General features: G+C 44.5%; 1 protein-coding gene across 1 annotated transcript in view; it reads right to left on the reverse strand.

Annotated features, from left to right (window-relative positions):
- sdk1b (sidekick cell adhesion molecule 1b) overlaps positions 1–17,076 on the reverse strand; it is a gene marked incomplete at its 3' end in the record, with an annotated part of 336,422 nt that overhangs the window by 129,673 nt on the left and 189,673 nt on the right. Inside the window, exon 6 of the mRNA XM_079811264.1 lies at positions 4,940–4,966. Within this exon, the coding sequence (XP_079667390.1) occupies positions 4,940–4,966 (27 nt within the window). The remainder of the gene's footprint in view (positions 1–4,939; positions 4,967–17,076) is intronic.

Genomic DNA, 17,076 nt, shown 5'->3' on the forward strand with positions numbered 1-17,076 from the left:
AACTCATAATGTTTGATTCATAAGAAAATTGTTCTAAGATCTTTTCAATGAATAAATCGATCCAGTTCACAGAACCTGAATTCATGTATGAATCATTTCTTGAGTGACTCAATGATTTAGCCACATCGGCTAAATAGAGAAGATTATCTATGAACTTTTTCTCACTTAGAGCTATGGCATGGCTTCATAAGAATTGGAATATAGTGTATGAGTCATACAGTTTATGATACTTGAATGGTACTTTTGAATCTCCAGTCTCCATTCATTGTAATTTGATCTTTAAATGTGAAGAAATAAAAGATGGAATGAGTGAATAAAGACAGAATTTTCCTTTTATGCAAATGATTCCTTTAAGACTCAACGAGAATGGTGAGATGATACCATGATAGATAAACTGGCACACAGATGCAAACACACACGCACACACACACAAGCTTTGATCTGATCTTTGATCAGTGACTGGAAAGGTGTAATGCATTCTCACATCCTCCAAACACAGCAGTGATAGATGCTCTAACTTTTGTAATCTCAGTAGGAATGTATGTAATTTATGCATTCATCTCGCTGTATCTCATCATTCAAAAAGATGACAAACAAACCAAAAAAAAAAAAAAACCTAGCAGAAATCTGCGAGCGAAAATGAAATACAGAAGATTGGAGCGAGCGAATGGAATTGGACAGGAAAAGTCAGTAAGAAGACGAACAAGATATATAAGAGTGCTATTTCTGAAAAGTCTAAAAACCAAACGTTATTTCAGAATCGCAGTTGTGTATGTGCACTCCAGTGTGTGTCACCATGTGTTAAACTATGGCACCTCAGCTTTGGATCTTATTACTTGGCAAGAAACCTGATTTGCATAGACTGGCACATTCTAAATGTATGTCCAGTAACAAGTACACAAAGCTAAACTTGGATGCATATGGTGTTTCCAATTTTGTATTACTGATGTATGCAGAATATCAGTGATTCACACATCCTATATTAGTCCTGGAAAAACTTCTTTCAAACAATCAGTGCAATATGATGTAAGCTAGGGATGCACTGATATTACAATTCTGGCTGATACAATGGGCTAAAAAATTATTTTCATGTTATGGTCAATAATTGATAAATGGACGATATTAAAATTATACTCTATCTAGTTCTATCTATCTATCTATCTATCTATCTATCTATCTATCTATCTATCTATCTATCTATCTATCTATCTATCTATCTATCTATCTATCTATCTATCTATCTATCTATCTATCTATCTATCTGTCTGTCTGTCTGTCTGTCTGTCTGTCTGTCTGTCTGTCTGTCTGTCTGTCTGTCTGTCTGTCTGTCTGTCTGTCTGTCTGTCTGTAATATATAAATAATAATTTAAATAAATAGTTAATTTATTATTTATTTATGAAAAATATGTATTTATACAAATGTGATCAAATAAAAATAAAAAATAAATAATAATAAGGCATCAAACTACTTATTCACATTATTATTTATTTCAAATATTAATTATTTATTAAAAAGATATGTATTTATATAGGTGTGGTCAAATAAATACATAAAATGTTAATTTGTTAATATAAGTTATATAAATATAATTTAATAAGTTACATTCATTTTATAATTTAATTGTTTATTTAGTTAATATTTTATTTATTTATCAAAAATAGTATGTATTTATATAAATGTGGCCAAATAAGTAAGTAAATAAATAAATAAATAAAATGTTAATTCATTAATATAAGAAAATATAATTTCATAAGTTAATATAATTTAATTATTTATTTAGTTAATATTTTATGTATTCATTAACAATATTATGTATTTATATAAATGTGGTCAAATAAATACATAAATCAAATGTTAAAGTATTAATATAAGTTAATATAATTTAATAAGTTGCATTAATTTAATAAGCTAATATAATTTAATTTATTTAGTTGACATTTTTATTTATTAAAAATATTATGTATTTATATACATGTTGTCAAATAAATAAATGTGTGTTGATGAATTCGTTAGTTATAATATATACATATATATATAGTTATTCCTTATTCATAAGTTAATATGCATAAAATGAGAAAAAAAAAAATCCAGAACCAACAAACAACCTGTCTAAATCACACTTTGTGAATATCATGCTAAATGGCAAACAATTAACATAAATACATTAAATATGATCCAATATCCAAATAAAGAATCACACTCCAGCTCACGTCCCTCACCACTGCTGACAGAATAATTCTGCGAGTCTATCTATTCTCATATTGTGCTTGAGGAAGTGCTGATTATAGCTGCGTGTTATTTTTCAGAGTGAGCTCAGAAGTACAGTAGCCCGAAGAGCGCTGCAAATGAAAAGGAAGATTTGCACTAAGGGGAAAAGACAGTTTCGTGCTTCTGAGGTAACGTTGCTGTCAGACGCTTATACAGCCTCATGCACTCAAGTCAGAATGGTGTTTGACATGGTGTTGACACGGTGTTGTCTTCCACGGGTTGGTTTTCATCAGGCACAGAGATTAGCCGCCTTGAGCATATCAAGATGGTTGCAAAACAATGTAGAACACGGCTACAGGGACACGCAAGAGTCCACACACGAGGATAGGGGTCATTCCGAGAGATCGGATGTAATAATCTTAATCCAGTGTCTACATGAGTGGTGAGTGAGATTACGACATGTGGAGATATTAAATTTGTCTCTGAGGAGAATCCATTATCTTAAGCCTCTGACAAATCCATCTAAACACACAGTACAAGAGATTACACACACACACACTCACACTCACACACACACACACACACACACACACACACACACACACACACACACACACACACACACACACACACACACACACACACACACACACACACACACACACACACACACACACACACACACACACACACACACACAGGAAGACAGCATGGGAGAGAGCAGACAGGAAAGGGAAAGCCAGTAAAAAAAAAAATGTCTGATTGGTCGATGCAAATATTAACCAGTGTGAAACTTTATATCATGCTGTGTGTGTGTGTGTGTGTACTTTTAAGTCCAGCAGAATCATTTCAAATGATCAGGCAATATTGTTTTTTGCAGTGTACAAAGAGCAGAGCAGAGCAAAGAGCACACGCAGAATTTTAAATAAAAACCATTACGTCTATGGAGAGTCCCGGTAAACAACAAATGGCAATGTGTGTGTGTTTAATGTATTTGTAAACATTTTAAGTAACACTGAATATGAATGCATTAAATGAAAAATAAAATTAAATAAAGGTTGGCTTAAAGCACTTAAAGTCAAGTGAGAACTATTTACTCCTAAAAACAATGAACAATGCCTTTACTATGAGCTAATTTACATTAATAATTGTGTTAATTATTACACAATGAATACAGAAGTCACTATTTGTATATAGCCTTTTAATATATTAAAGGGGCTATTTGCGTTTTTCTGAAATTTAAACTCGCGACTGACACCTGTGGCCAAAAAACAGAACTGCTCTTATTTTCTGCTCGCTCTCGCAGCGTTGGTGACGTCACATCCGCAGACAGCGCGGGAAAAATCCGACCCGACAGAAAATAGGAAAAATAGGATACAGGCTTATAGGTGCACCCACTGTGAGCGGACCAGGTGTCAGTATGCTCATCAGGAGATTTTTGAGTCATAAATGGTCAAATAAAAAGGCTATTGTTACGTTTATTTTGGGGAAAAAGTTGCATATAGCCCCTTTAACAATTCAGAGACTACAATATATTAACTATGAATTAACTATAAAGTAATAGTTTGTTAACGACACTTTATTTCTGTATTCTTATTATAGTATTACCAATATACTGAATACTGCCCTTTATTTATAAAAAAAACCCCACCAAAACACTTTATAAAATGACAAACATTTCTGACAGTACTATGTTATGTAGTCACATGACATTAGTATGTTAATTTAATTTTCAAAAACACTTAATGTTTAATGTATAATAATTTAATTGTAACTCTTGGTTGTAAGATAAAATAAAATAAAATAAAATAAAATAAAATAATGCAGGTCATATGTTGCTGATAACTGTATCTATCAGACCGAATTGAAGGTAATATATTTGAAATATTGATTTAGTGACAATTACTTGATTTCATATATTATTTATCATTTTAGGGCTGCAACTAACAATAATTTTGATAAACGATTAATATATCGATTATTTCTTCAATTAATCAATTAATTGGATTAAAAACCTTAATATTATTAATGTAATCCATTATTTACAAGAATGTTACTCCGCATCCTTCAATGTTCTTTTAAACTATGTTGTGCACTATGTTGTTAAATGTTGCGTTCCATTATGTTGCGTTCCATTTGTCGGACGCACGTGCACGTCAGCGCTCGCTCAGTGAAGTCTATGAAGTTAACGGAAAATGATTTTTGCACATAGACGTGTTATTCATTGCTGTAAAATTATGTGACTGGCGTATGATTTTCGTGCAGACATGATTAATCGACAATCAAATTGGTTGTCTATTATTCGCACTAACGATTATTAGCAATTTTATGGATTAATTGTTGAAGCCCTATTCAATTTATTTATTAATCGCAAATGTTGTTTACTATAATCATCCCGCTGTTCACAAAGAGCGATAATTTTAGTGAGACGCACTACTTGCTTACATTCTATCTCCTAAAACTAAGACCGTGGAGGGGGTTGTTATGACTTCTCGTCGTTGTTCTCCCCGCCCTGCTCAAAATGATTCCCAACATAAGCCTGCGCCTCATCTTCTGGGCAATCAGAAAGGGAAATGCCAAGAGGACAAATGTTCACTTCATAATTCAAAATCTCAAAGCAGATGATCATCTGATGTCATCAGAGCAAGGAGAAGAGGCGATGTGAACGAGAATGAAAGAGAGAGGACGGGTGAAGATTACAAGCTTTAAGAGTTCATTAGAGTGCCTTACCAAGGGAACCACGATTCCTCTTGTTTACTGCTCATCAGGTCACCGAGAGCAGAGAAAGAAAGAAAAAATAAATCAGAAAAAAAAGCATTCCTCTCACTGAAATACATTATATGTCCTCACACTTTAAGCCCAAAACAACATCAACTCAACTGCTCTTGGTCCCTCCGTCACGCCTGCAACATGTAATTATGGAAATTTGCTGACACTTGACATGCCCTTAATGGAAGCATCACAATTATAAGCTTCCTGATTTCCCTTTAACCAACAAAATGAGCTGCAGAATGTACAAATAAGAGTAAACACACTCATAGAAAAATGCATTTTGCATCAGTATCACAGAGAAATTAGTTTCAAGATTTATCAAATGTAAATATATTGAATAAATTTGAAAGTTTCAGACACTATAAATATTTGTCTTGCAAGATTTTTGTCAATAAAATGAGTGTGGGTGGATTATGACAATATTTATGAATTCATATTGAGGTCCCTGATGTTCGTTCAAGTTGAGGGTCGGTAAGGTTTTTAAGTCTCTTATGCAGTTGTGCTTTATCTGTGGAAACCTTGATAAAAAAAAAATATATTTTTTTGATGAATGGAAAAAAAAAATGCATTTATTTGAAGTACATGTGAAGCACATACTGTATAAATCAGTACATTACTGTCACTTTCGATCAACTGAATGCATCCTTGCTGAACAGATGGTGTGTATTAGATGTGGGCGATATAGCCTCAAAATTATATCCCGATATTTCAAGAATATTTGAAATAAGGAACAAAGTTTTATTGGTCATTGCAGCTGGCAGACAGCAGCATTTCTTATTGCAAACAAAATGAAGGGCATTTTCCATCCTTTTCCAATGAGCTACTGTCATTGATGACAGAATACTTAATTCCAAGTGTAAATCTATTGTCGTAAGGTGGCAGCAGCAGCATTATAGTGCAATAGTAGTGACACAGTCACACAGCATGAGTCAAATGTAAGCAAAGTAAATAAATGTAATCTTACGGACTACTTTATCTCTGTGTCCGATTCAAAGCGGGCAGAATGCTCAATCTAAAGCACCGTAACTGACGCAAATGTCAAAACCCCTAGTGTGTATATATTTAAACATAAGAGCGAGAGAGATATTCTTCACAGTCATACTGCAGGCCTATGCAAAATAGTATTAACAGGTAACTTTTTCCCACCACTGCCAGAATTTCCAGCAATCCATGTTTTCACTGTTATACGCATCTTCTGAAATAGAACAGAATCTCCAGATCCAAATACGAGCAAAGAAGCAGAAACAAGCGATAGAAGCCAATGCAATCATCAAATATTCAACAGTATATAAACTGCCTAACATTACAGAACAATATGTCAAACTCACGAGGAGGTAAAGGACTGTGCTAGATTTAGGGGGGTTTATTGATGGTTTGGATGAATGGTTTACTCCATCTCTTTTTTGATCATGTTTCTGAATCTGATCTGACCATGGTCTTTGATAAAAATGTGATTTTCTCAGCATTTTGTTCAAAATGCTTTCTTTTTTTTTTAAAGCAGAGGCTCTGTTCTTTCTGATATATCAGAAACAGAACATTCAAAATAGTCTGGGGGCCATGAAAGTTTTGTGAAATTGATCAATAGTGCTGCCACTGGCTGGCAACTTAAAAAAAAAAAAACGCTGGTGGGGAAAGAGTTAAGGTAACGTCTTTCCTGCTCTCTGTCTCTGTTGCTCTCTGTCTCACACGACAACCTCAGCAAATGCTGTGCTTTAATTGGTCGTATATTAGATGGGTGTCATAGGAGCAGTCACACTGCGAGAATGTGACCCAAAATGCCTGGCACTGCCAAAACGCAAGAAATAGCAAGTGACACAGTACACATTATAAAATAATAAGCATTTCAAACTAAGCAAACTGTGCTACATTGTTGTCACACGACCTCATTACATGAATATTTTAACTAGTTTTCTATAAAAATATCTTACCAGTGAGCTCTGCGAGCCTAGTGGTTAGCACACATGCTTTGACACAATGTGTGTTTTCCAGTCTGGTCCCTGGGAGTAACACAGGTGTCTTGCTCAAGGTCACAACGGTAATTAGGAAGGCAACTGAATCATTCTGATTCCGATTCTGGTTCCTTAATGATTATTTTAGTACATCAGGCAGGGTTATTATAATTTACTGAGGGGCCATTTACACAACACCTTTTTCAACTAAAAACTTTAAACTTTTTTATGCATTTTGGTCATTCATTAACATGACAACTGCATTTTGCCGACCTGAAACATAAGCTTTTTCAAAAAGGGTTTCAGGTATAGTTATCGTCTCCATGTAAACAACAAAAACGTGAATTTGTGGATACAGTGACGTCATGTGCATGCGTATTACATGTTCCCATTCAGTCGGTCACGTTCGACGTACGTCGGACGTACCGACGAATTGGGATCACTTCAGGGAGCCCCTATCAGCTTCGAGATATAGAGAACAGGCCAATGGGCCATTGGCGTGCGAGATTTGCATCTCGCGCTCCGCCCTGCACCGCGGGTATAAACAGGAAGCGAGAGCGAATGCACGCTGCCATTCACTTCGGAGCCGAACGGCGTTGATGAAGCAAGACTGCTTTTCTAAAAGAGAGCCTATCTGCAAGAGAGATGCTCCAGAGAACGAAAAGGAAGCTCTGTGTTGGCGAAAAGGCACAATCAGCGCGACCGCATGTTCACCGCTGCATCAGCATAACAAACTGCTGTTCTCACAGCAACTGTCGGTTTGGTGAGGGCGTTTGTTTCAGTGAGTGCACCACAGGACTGCACTTACCACCTGTGTGTTGCCGCGGTCTTCCCCTGGGTGCTTCAGCACTGTTTAAAGAGCGTTTCCTCACAAAAGAGCAACACGGGTGTGACACTGCGTCTTTTTCAAGACGTCATTCCACTCGTGCGTTTCTGGATGCGGTTGTTTCCTGTCCTGACGGCCACGATCCCTCTCGCATAAACATGTTGAGACTGTGTCATGGGTGATCCATGTTCTCTCAGGGGAACGGGATCACGTCGACGCGCTGGTCATCTCACCTTCCGCGTGAGGGTTTGAGTGTTCAGAGCGCCTTGTGCCGTCTGGCTGCCGGGTGACAGCGCGGGTTGCCACGGCAACTCTGCGCGCGTCACTCGGCGCCTCCGATGCGCGGTCGAGACTATGATGTCTCAAACGGGGTTGAGTCCCTTCGCTTATACCCCGATCTAGTCTCTTTTCTGGTGCACCAGAGGGGGGACTATTTTGGCTGATAAGCCTGGGTGGCCTGAGGATTACAGTGAGGCTTCCCCGCCGCGTACATCTCTGTGGGCCCCTCACTCCTCTATCGCATCGCAAGCATGTTGAGACGGTGTTCGTGGGTGGTCTATGCTCTCTCATGAGAGCATAGCCACGTCGACGCGCTGTTCGTCTTGCCTTTTTCATAAGGGCTTGAGTGTTCAGCGCGCCGTGTGCCGTCTCACGGCCACGCCCACTGTCTCACGTGTCTGCTGGTAGCTTACAGATGGGATTGCTGGTCCTTGAAAGGGGACCTAGCGTTTCATTTGGGGCTCTAGCAGAGGACAGATGTCAATCGCTGCATCGGAGAGAGGGCTGTTATGTGTTGAAAATGAAGATGATGCTGAGATTCCCACCGTAATAGTGGGCGCTCGTGCTGAATCAGATTCATACTTGACAGCCATGCTTTCCCGGATGGCTGAGGCATAGTGCAACGCGTAAATCGCCTTGCCTGCCCCTTGCCTTTTTTCCGATGTGCATTGGAAGGCTTTGGCATTGTGGAACTATTGGTGCCAAAATATGGAACACCAATAGGGCCATAATCTGTATAAAGTTTTCCTCTCTCTCACTACCCTCATCGGTGGGGTGGCAGTGCCACCTGCTTAGTGCACGAGGGTAGTTCTGAGCCGAGGTTGAGCTGCGCACAGCGCTGGCCCTTGGCTAGACGATGTCCACCCTGGTCCAGAAACACAATTGACCCGGATTTGGTCTGGAACTGTTCTTCCCCGGAGGAGGGCCGGGTGGAAAACCATTAGTAATTCTGTTTCGCCACTGATGTTAAAAACAGCCAGTGGTACCCAAAAAAAAAAAAAAAAGAGCAGTTCCAATACCTCTGGGTCTCGGGAGTTCAGGAATGGCAGCGTGTGACGCTACAGAGCCTCGCCGCTTTCATTCCCCTCCCCACAAGAGGACGAGAATAGCAGTGTGTGACGCTACAAAGCCTCGCCACTCTCTTTCCCCTCTTCTCAGCGGTGCGTGGACAACAGTGTGCGGCGCTATGCCTCGCCACTCTTGTTCCCCGCTGAGGAAGGAGGTGAGGCAGACCGTGCGCAACGCCACAAAGCCTTGCCACGCTCAGCCCCTCCTTCATTTGGGAGCGCGCTTGACGGTGGTCGACGCTCCCATGCCTCGCCACCCTCAGACGCCTCTCCCTTCGCCAGCAGGGGGCGCCGGCTGTGGGAACGCACTCAAGCGGCCTCCCCACACTCGCACGCCCCCTCCGTGGACGCAGGTAAGTGTTGCACAGCACACTCAGATCCCACTTCGGGCCGTTCCATGCCGCCCGAGTCGGATCCCTGCATTCCGCGTCGCTGCCCCGCTGCGGGTACGTCTGTGATTAATCCCCTTGCTCGGTGTCTGGAAGCCTGGCTAGAGCTTCCCAGCCCGTCTAGGGGCCGTACCATCAGACTCGGCTATGCGATTCAGTTCGCCAGGCGTCCCCCTAAGTTTGGGGGCGTTCACTTCCCAGTAGCGAAGGAGAACGCCCCCGTGCTCCGGGCGGAGATCGCAGTCCTACTGGCAAAGGACGCGATGGAGCCAGTCCCTCCAGCCGATATGAGGTCCGGGTTCTACAGCCCGTACTTCATTGTACCCAAGAAAGGCGGCGGGTTATGGCCGGTCTTGGACCTGTGATTCTTGAACCGGTCCCTTCACAGGCTGCCGTTCAGAATGCTAACACAGAAGCACATTTTCAGGTGCGTCCGTCCCCAAGATTGGTTTGCAGCGATCGACCTGAAGGACGCGTACTTTCATTCTCGTTTCCCCTCGACCGGCCCTTTCTGCGCTTCGCGTTCGAGGGACGGGCATGTCAGTACCGCGTCTTGCCCTTCGGCCTGTCCCTGTCGCCCGCGTCTTTACGAAGGTTGCGGAGGTGGCCATTGCCCCCATGAGAGAGCATGGTGTTCGCATTCTCAACTACCTCGACGACTGGCTGATCCTTGCCCAGTCATGAGAGCAGTTGTGCGAACACAGGGACAAGGTGCTCAGTCACCTCAGCCAGTTGGGACTTCGGGTCAACTGGGAGAAGAGCAAACTCTGTCCCACACAGAGGATCTCTTTTCTCGGTATGGAGATAGACTCGGTCGCCATGACAGCGCGCCTCACCGAGGAGCGCGTCCAGTCAGTGTTGAACTGCTTGAATTCGTTCAAAGGCAGGACAGCGGTACCACTGAAACATTTTCAGAGGCTCCTGGGGCATATGGCATCCGCAGCCTCAGTAACGCCGCTCGGATTGCTTCATATGAGACCGCTTCAACGCTGGCTACACGATCGAGTCCTGAGATGGGCGTGGCACAGCGGTTCCCTCCGTGTCCAAGTGACTCTGAGGTGCCGCCAAACCTTCGGCCCATGGTCGGACCCATTGTTTCTACGGGCGGGAGTTCCCCTAGAACAAGTGTCCAGGCACTCCGTTGTCTCCACGGATGCCTCATCCCCGGGTTGGGGTGCCACGTACAACGGGCTTGCAGTTTTGGGTCTGTGGACGGGGCCTCAACTGCAATGGCATATCAATTGCCTTGAGTTGTTAGCAGTTCGTCTTGCACTCAGCCGCTTCAAAGTTCCACTCAGAGGCAAGCACGTTCTGGTCCGTACGGACAACACTGCGACTGTTGCGTACGTCAAAAAACAGGGTGGTCGCATATCACAACTCGCCAGCCATCTCCCCTTATGGAGTCAGAAACATCTGAGGTCGCTTCGTGCCATTCACATTCCGGGCCTGCTCAATCGTGCAGCCGACGAGCTGTCACGTCAGCCGGTGCTTCCGGGAGAATGGCGACTCCATCCTCAGGCGGTCCAGCTAATCTGGAGTCGTTTCGGGGCCGCACAGGTAGACCTGTTTGCCTCCCCAGAGACGACCCACTGTCAGTGGTTTTATTCCTTGACCGAGGGAACCCTCGGGTCGGATGCCCTGGCCCACAGCTGGCCCCGGGAAGAACGCAAGTATGCGTTTCCCCCAGTGAGCCTTCTTGCGCAGACACTGTGCAAAGTCAGGGAGGACAAGGAGGTGACCTTCCGGGACCAAGTGGTGAGCCTGCAAGCGCTGCCTTCGGAGGAGGCAGACCCAGCCCTAGCTTTTCTCTGTCCTGTCCGTGCTCTCCGGACTTACGTGGATAGAACGCAAAGCTTCAGGACCTCAGAGCAGCTGTTACGGAGGACAGCAGAAGGGAAAGGCTGTCTCCAAGCAGAGGATGGCCCACTGGATAGTGGATGCCATCGTCTTGGCTTATCAGTCCCAAGACGTGCCCTGCCCGCTCGGGTTAAGAGCCCACTCCACTAGGGGTGTTGCCTCTTCCTGGGCGCTGGCTCGTGGCGCCTCGCTGACAGATATTTGTAGAGCTGCGGGCTGGGCGACACCTAACACGTTCGCTAGATTCTATAGCCTCCGTGTAGAGCCGGTTTCTTTCTGTGTGCTCACTTCCCATAGTCAGTAACACCGAAGTGCCCGTTCTAGTGTCGGCTTGCTGCGCCATTCCCTCCCCTATGGTAGATGGATGCGTGCGCTTATTCTGCTCCAGTCGAGTTCCCCGGATCGGCGAACCCTGTTGAGTCCTCCGCAACCCGCGGCAGTCGGACGTGGCGGAGCGTTCGACGCCAGGTCTAACACTCGTATGCATTGGTGGAACTTGTGTTAGGCTGGGTTCCATATGTAGTGACCCCCACGGCGGTCCCATGTGTGTATTCTTCCACGGTACGGCTCCCTACGGCGAGCCCGTGTCTTTCCCTCGGCAGAGTGTCCTCTGCCGTCCCAGGTACGTGTTGTCCCCCACCACGAATTGGCCGGGGCCACCCCTGGGACTTCCGTATGTTGTGCTGCCCACGGCCAGCCCATACGTGTATTCTCCACATGTTAACTCCCTCTGGGCATGATGTGGCTTCCGCAGCTGCCTTCACAGGCACGCTTTCCCAGCGTTATCCAATACAGTCAGCTGAATGGGTCTTGCGGAATAGCAGCTTGGACTCTCCATGCGTGAACTTTCCCGCCCGCATCAGATTGGGGTCTGAGGGGCTCATCGCTGGGCGCTGGAAGTGGTAGTAACTGTGGCGTTTTTCATAGGGGATCCCAATTCGTCGGTACGTCCGACGTACGTCGAACGTGACCGACTGAATGGGAACGTCTCGGTTACGTATGGTAACCCTCGTTCCCTGAAGGAGGGAACGGAGACGTACGTCCCGTCGCCACAGTTGCTGTACCATCACTGCAGGTTGAGCCACTAAGTTCGGCTCCTCAGTGAAAAACAGCGTGCATTCGCTCTCGCTTCCTGTTTATACCCGCGGCGCGGGGCGGAGCGCGAGATGCAAATCTCGCACGCCAATGGCCCATTGGCCTGTTGTCTATATCTCGAAGCTGATAGGGGCTCCCTGAAGTGATCCCAATTCGTTGGTACGTCCGACGTACGTCTCCGTTCCCTCCTTCAGGGAACGAGGGTTACCATACGTAGCCGAGACGTTCAGTCTATTTCTTTACAAAGTTACATCGCCAACTACTGGCCTGGCAGCATAATACAGCGCGTTTAGTCATTTTTGCAGATCCGTTAGTTTTGACAACGTTGTCTGTGCGTGAAAAAAGTAAAGCAAATACTTATCCATTTTAAGTACATCAATGTCATGTAAACACACCCTAAAACTAAAACCATAAATAAACAAACATTTTTGTAACTTAAAATAAAATAAACTTTAACCCTTAAAAGCATACCTCGGGTCTTTACTGACCCAGGATGTCATTTTGTATTCCTCAATCAATGAATTATAAACAATATAACAAGAAAAAAATTATAAAAGAATGTCTGTTTTTCCATTCATTTTTTTGTAAAAATTGTATAGGGGCGCTAACGACCGAGGTGTGTAACAGTATAAAAAATTTTCTGCACAACAATAATTGAATCTTTGATAACTGTTCAATTCACTTTTATTCCACAAGGTGGCAATGTCTGATACAAAATGAATGAGTGACGTTTCACTCATAGTTACCGCAGGCAGAAAACAAAAGAATAGGAAGAATCATCAGCAAAACTTCAAATGGCTCAATGATTTACTGAACGCAATCAAATAGTAGTGTCACTGTCACTTCATGGTGGATCTGGTGAAGCAGCCATCAGTGATCAAAATATTGATTTTAAAGATGTTGAAAGTGATAATTTTGAGAATATGTTTGAGATGGCGAATATGAGCCAGATGCTGAATGTACTGGGAAATGAGCTCTGACGAGGACAGTAATGATGGAATAAAACATCTGCTCAAACTGAACCCTTCCAAGCTCCAAAATACGCTTTATTTTATTCTTCTGTAATTGTTACTCTAATATCAGGAGAGTTTTATATTATCCTGACAGGTATAGATCCATGCATGTTAGATATAGATCCTTCATATGTGGATACTTCATGGTGGATCTGGTGAAGTAGCCATCAGTGATTAAAATATTGATTTTGAAGATGTTGAAAATGATAGTTTTGAGAATATGTTTGAGATCATGAATATGAGCCAGATGCTGAATGTACTGGGAAATGAGCTCTGACGAGGACAGTGATGATGGTATAAATTAAAACATCTGCTGAAACTGAACCCTTCCAAGATTCCAAAATATGCTTTAATCTATTCTTCTGTAATTGTTACTCTAATATCAGGAGAGTTTTATATTATCGCCACAGGTATAGAACCATGCATGTTAGGTATAGATCCGGGGCACTAAAGACCCGAATGTGTAATAATGATGGCCGGAACATTCATGCATTTAAGGGTTAACTGAAATAATAATAAAAAAACATTTTATTTTAACATTTTAGGCTAGTTGTTAAGGCAACATTTCTCATTTTCATTTAGTTTAACTTGATGCGCTAAAACGGAAACAAAAATTAATAAACATTTACATAGACTTTTTTAAAAACTTTTAAAAATAAATTGTATTTTAAAAATACTAAATAATAATACAAAATGACAAAAACAAACCAAAGTTATACAACTTTACATTTAAAATGAAAACTAATTCAAAACAATAATTCAAATTATAATAGTATCTCAATACTAAAATAAAACTGAAAAGTACTAGTCTGACCAATAGCAATTAGTTAGGGCTAATCAGTTTTACTTTTTAGACCAAATTAGACCAATCAACCTTTCCCTTTCAGTCGGTCACTACGACGTACGTCGGTAATAACCGACGAATTGGGATCACTTCAGAGAGCCCCTATCAGCTTCGAGAACTTAAGAACAGGCCAATGAACAATTGGCGTGCGAGATTTGCATCTCGCGCTCCGCCCCGCGCCGCGGGTATAAACGGGAAGCGAGAGCACCGCACTGACGTCATTCACTTCGGAGCCGAACCGGCGTTTGAAGTTGCAGAGACTGCTTTCCTGTCTTTTCAGCGAAAGAGAATTCATCAGAACAGAGAAGAGGATCGTGTGCTGGTGTGACGGCGCTTTCCAGCGGGACCGCGAACTCAAGCTGCTAGAAGGAACAAACTGCTGTTATCACAGCAATCTGTTGGTATCGGTGGGCGTTCCATTCTTTGAGTGCAAACACAGGCTGCACTATCCCCTGTGTGTTGCCGCGGTTTCCCTGGGTGCTTCAGCACTCTCTTAAAAGAGCGTTCCTCACAAAAAGAGCAACACGGGTGTGACACTGCGTCTTTTTCAAGACGTCATTCCACTCGTGCGTTTCTGGATGCGGTTGTTTCCTGTCCTGACGGCCACGATCCCTCTCGCATAAACATGTTGAGACTGTGTTCGTGGGTGATCCGTGTTCTCTCAGGGGAACGGGACCACGTCGACGCGCTGGTCATCTCGCCTTCCGCGTGAGGGTTTGAGTGTTCAGCGCGCCGTGTGCCGTCTAGCTGCCGAGTGACAGCGCGGGTTGCCACGGCAGCTCAGCGCGCGTCACTCGGCGGCTACGCATGTTGAGACAGTGTTTGTGGGTGGTCTATGCTCTCTAATGAGAGCATGGCCACGTCGGCGCGCTGTTCATCTTGCCTTTTTCATAAGGGCTTGAGTGTTCAGCGCGCCGTGTGCCGTCTCACGGCCACGCCCACTGTCTCACATGTCTGCCGGTAGCTTACAGATGGGATTGCTGGTCCTAAAAAATAAATAAATAAATAATAAAAAAAAAAAAAAAAAAGGGACCTAGCGTTTCGTTTGGGGCTCTAGCAGAGGACAGATGTCAATCGCTGCATCGGAGAGAGGGCTGTTATGTGTTGAAAATGAAGATGATGCTGAGATTCCCACTATAATAGTGGGCGCTCGTGCTGAATCCGATTCATGCTCGACAGCCATGCTTTCCCGGGTGGCTGAGGCATAGTGCAACGCATAATTCGCCTTGCCTGCCTCTTGCCTTTCCCGGATGTGCGTTGGAAGGCTTTTGCATTATGGAACTATTGGTGGCAAAATATGGAACACCAATAGGGCCATAATCTGTATAAAGTTTTCCTCTCTCTCACTACCCTCATCGGTGGGGTGGCAGTGCCACTGGCAGGCCACCTCCGCCCTGCTTAGGGCATGAGGGTAGTTCTCAGCCGAGGTTGAGCTGCGCACAGCGCTGGCCCTTGGCTAGACGATGTCCAGAAACACCATTGACCCGGATTTGGTTCGGGACTGTTCTTCCCCCGGAGGAGGGCCGGGTAAAAACCATTAGTAATTCTGTTCCGCCACTGGGGTTAAAAACAGCCAGTGGTACCCAAATATATATCTAAAAAAAAAAAAAAAAAAGAGAAGAACAGTTCCAATATCTCTGGGTCTCAGGAGTTCAGGAATGGCAGCGTGTGACGCTACAAGCCTCGCCGCCCTCATTCCCCTCCCCACAAGAGGGCGAGAATGGCAGTGTGTGACGCTACAAGCCTCGCCACTCTCATTCCCCTCTTCTCAGCGGTGTGTGGACGACAGTGCGCGACGCTATGCCTCGCCGCTCTTGTTCCCCGCTGAGGAAGGAGGTGAGGCAGACCGTGTGCAACGCCACAAAGCCTTGCCACGCTCAGCCCCTCCTTCATTTGGAGAGCGCGCTGGGCGGTGTACAACGCTCCCATGCCTTGTCAGCCTCTGGTGCCTCTCCAAATCGCCAGCAGGGGGTGCCGGCTGTGGGAACGCACTCAAGCGGCCTTCCCACACTCGCGCACCCCCTCAGCGGATGCAGGTCGTGTGTCAGACCCAGACCCCTACACGGACCACTCCCATGTCGTCCTGGGGTCCCTGCATTCCGCCTCGCTGCCCTGCTGCGGGTACGTCTGTGGTACCGATGACCCCGCTTGTTCGGTCTCTGGGGGCCTGGCTAGCGCTCCCCAGCCCGTCTCGCTGGGTCATCTGTACCATCAGACTCGGTTTGCGATTCAGTTCGCCCGGCGTCCGCCCAGGTTCGGGGGCGTTCACTTCACGTCTATTGCGTGGGTGGATGCCCCCGTGCTTCGGGCGGAGATCGCTGTCCTACTGGCGAAGGACGCGATAAAGCCGGTCCCTCCAGCCGATATGAAGTCTGGGTTCTACAGCCCGTACTTCATTGTACCCAAGAAAGGTGGCGGGTTACGACCGATCCTGGACCTGCGTTACCTGAACCGCTCCCTCCACAGGATGCCGTTCCGAATGTTAACCCAGAAACGCATCTTCAGATGCATCCGTCCCCAGGATTGGTTTGCAGCGATCGACCTGAAGGACGTGTACTTTCATGTCTCGATTCTCCCTCGACACAGACCGTTTCTACGCTTTGCTTTCGACGGACGGGCATACCAGTACAAAGTCCTGCCCTTCGGGCTGTCCCTGTCGCCCCGTGTCTTCACGAAAGTCGCGGAGGCGGCCATTGCTCCCATGAGAGAGCGTGGTGTTCGCATCCTCAACTATCTCGACGACTGGCTGATTCTTGCCCAGTCACGGGAGCAGTTG

Source organism: Gobio gobio, assembly GCF_949357685.1.
Source record: "Gobio gobio genome assembly, chromosome: 3".
Classification (NCBI taxonomy): Eukaryota; Metazoa; Chordata; class Actinopteri; order Cypriniformes; family Gobionidae; genus Gobio; species Gobio gobio.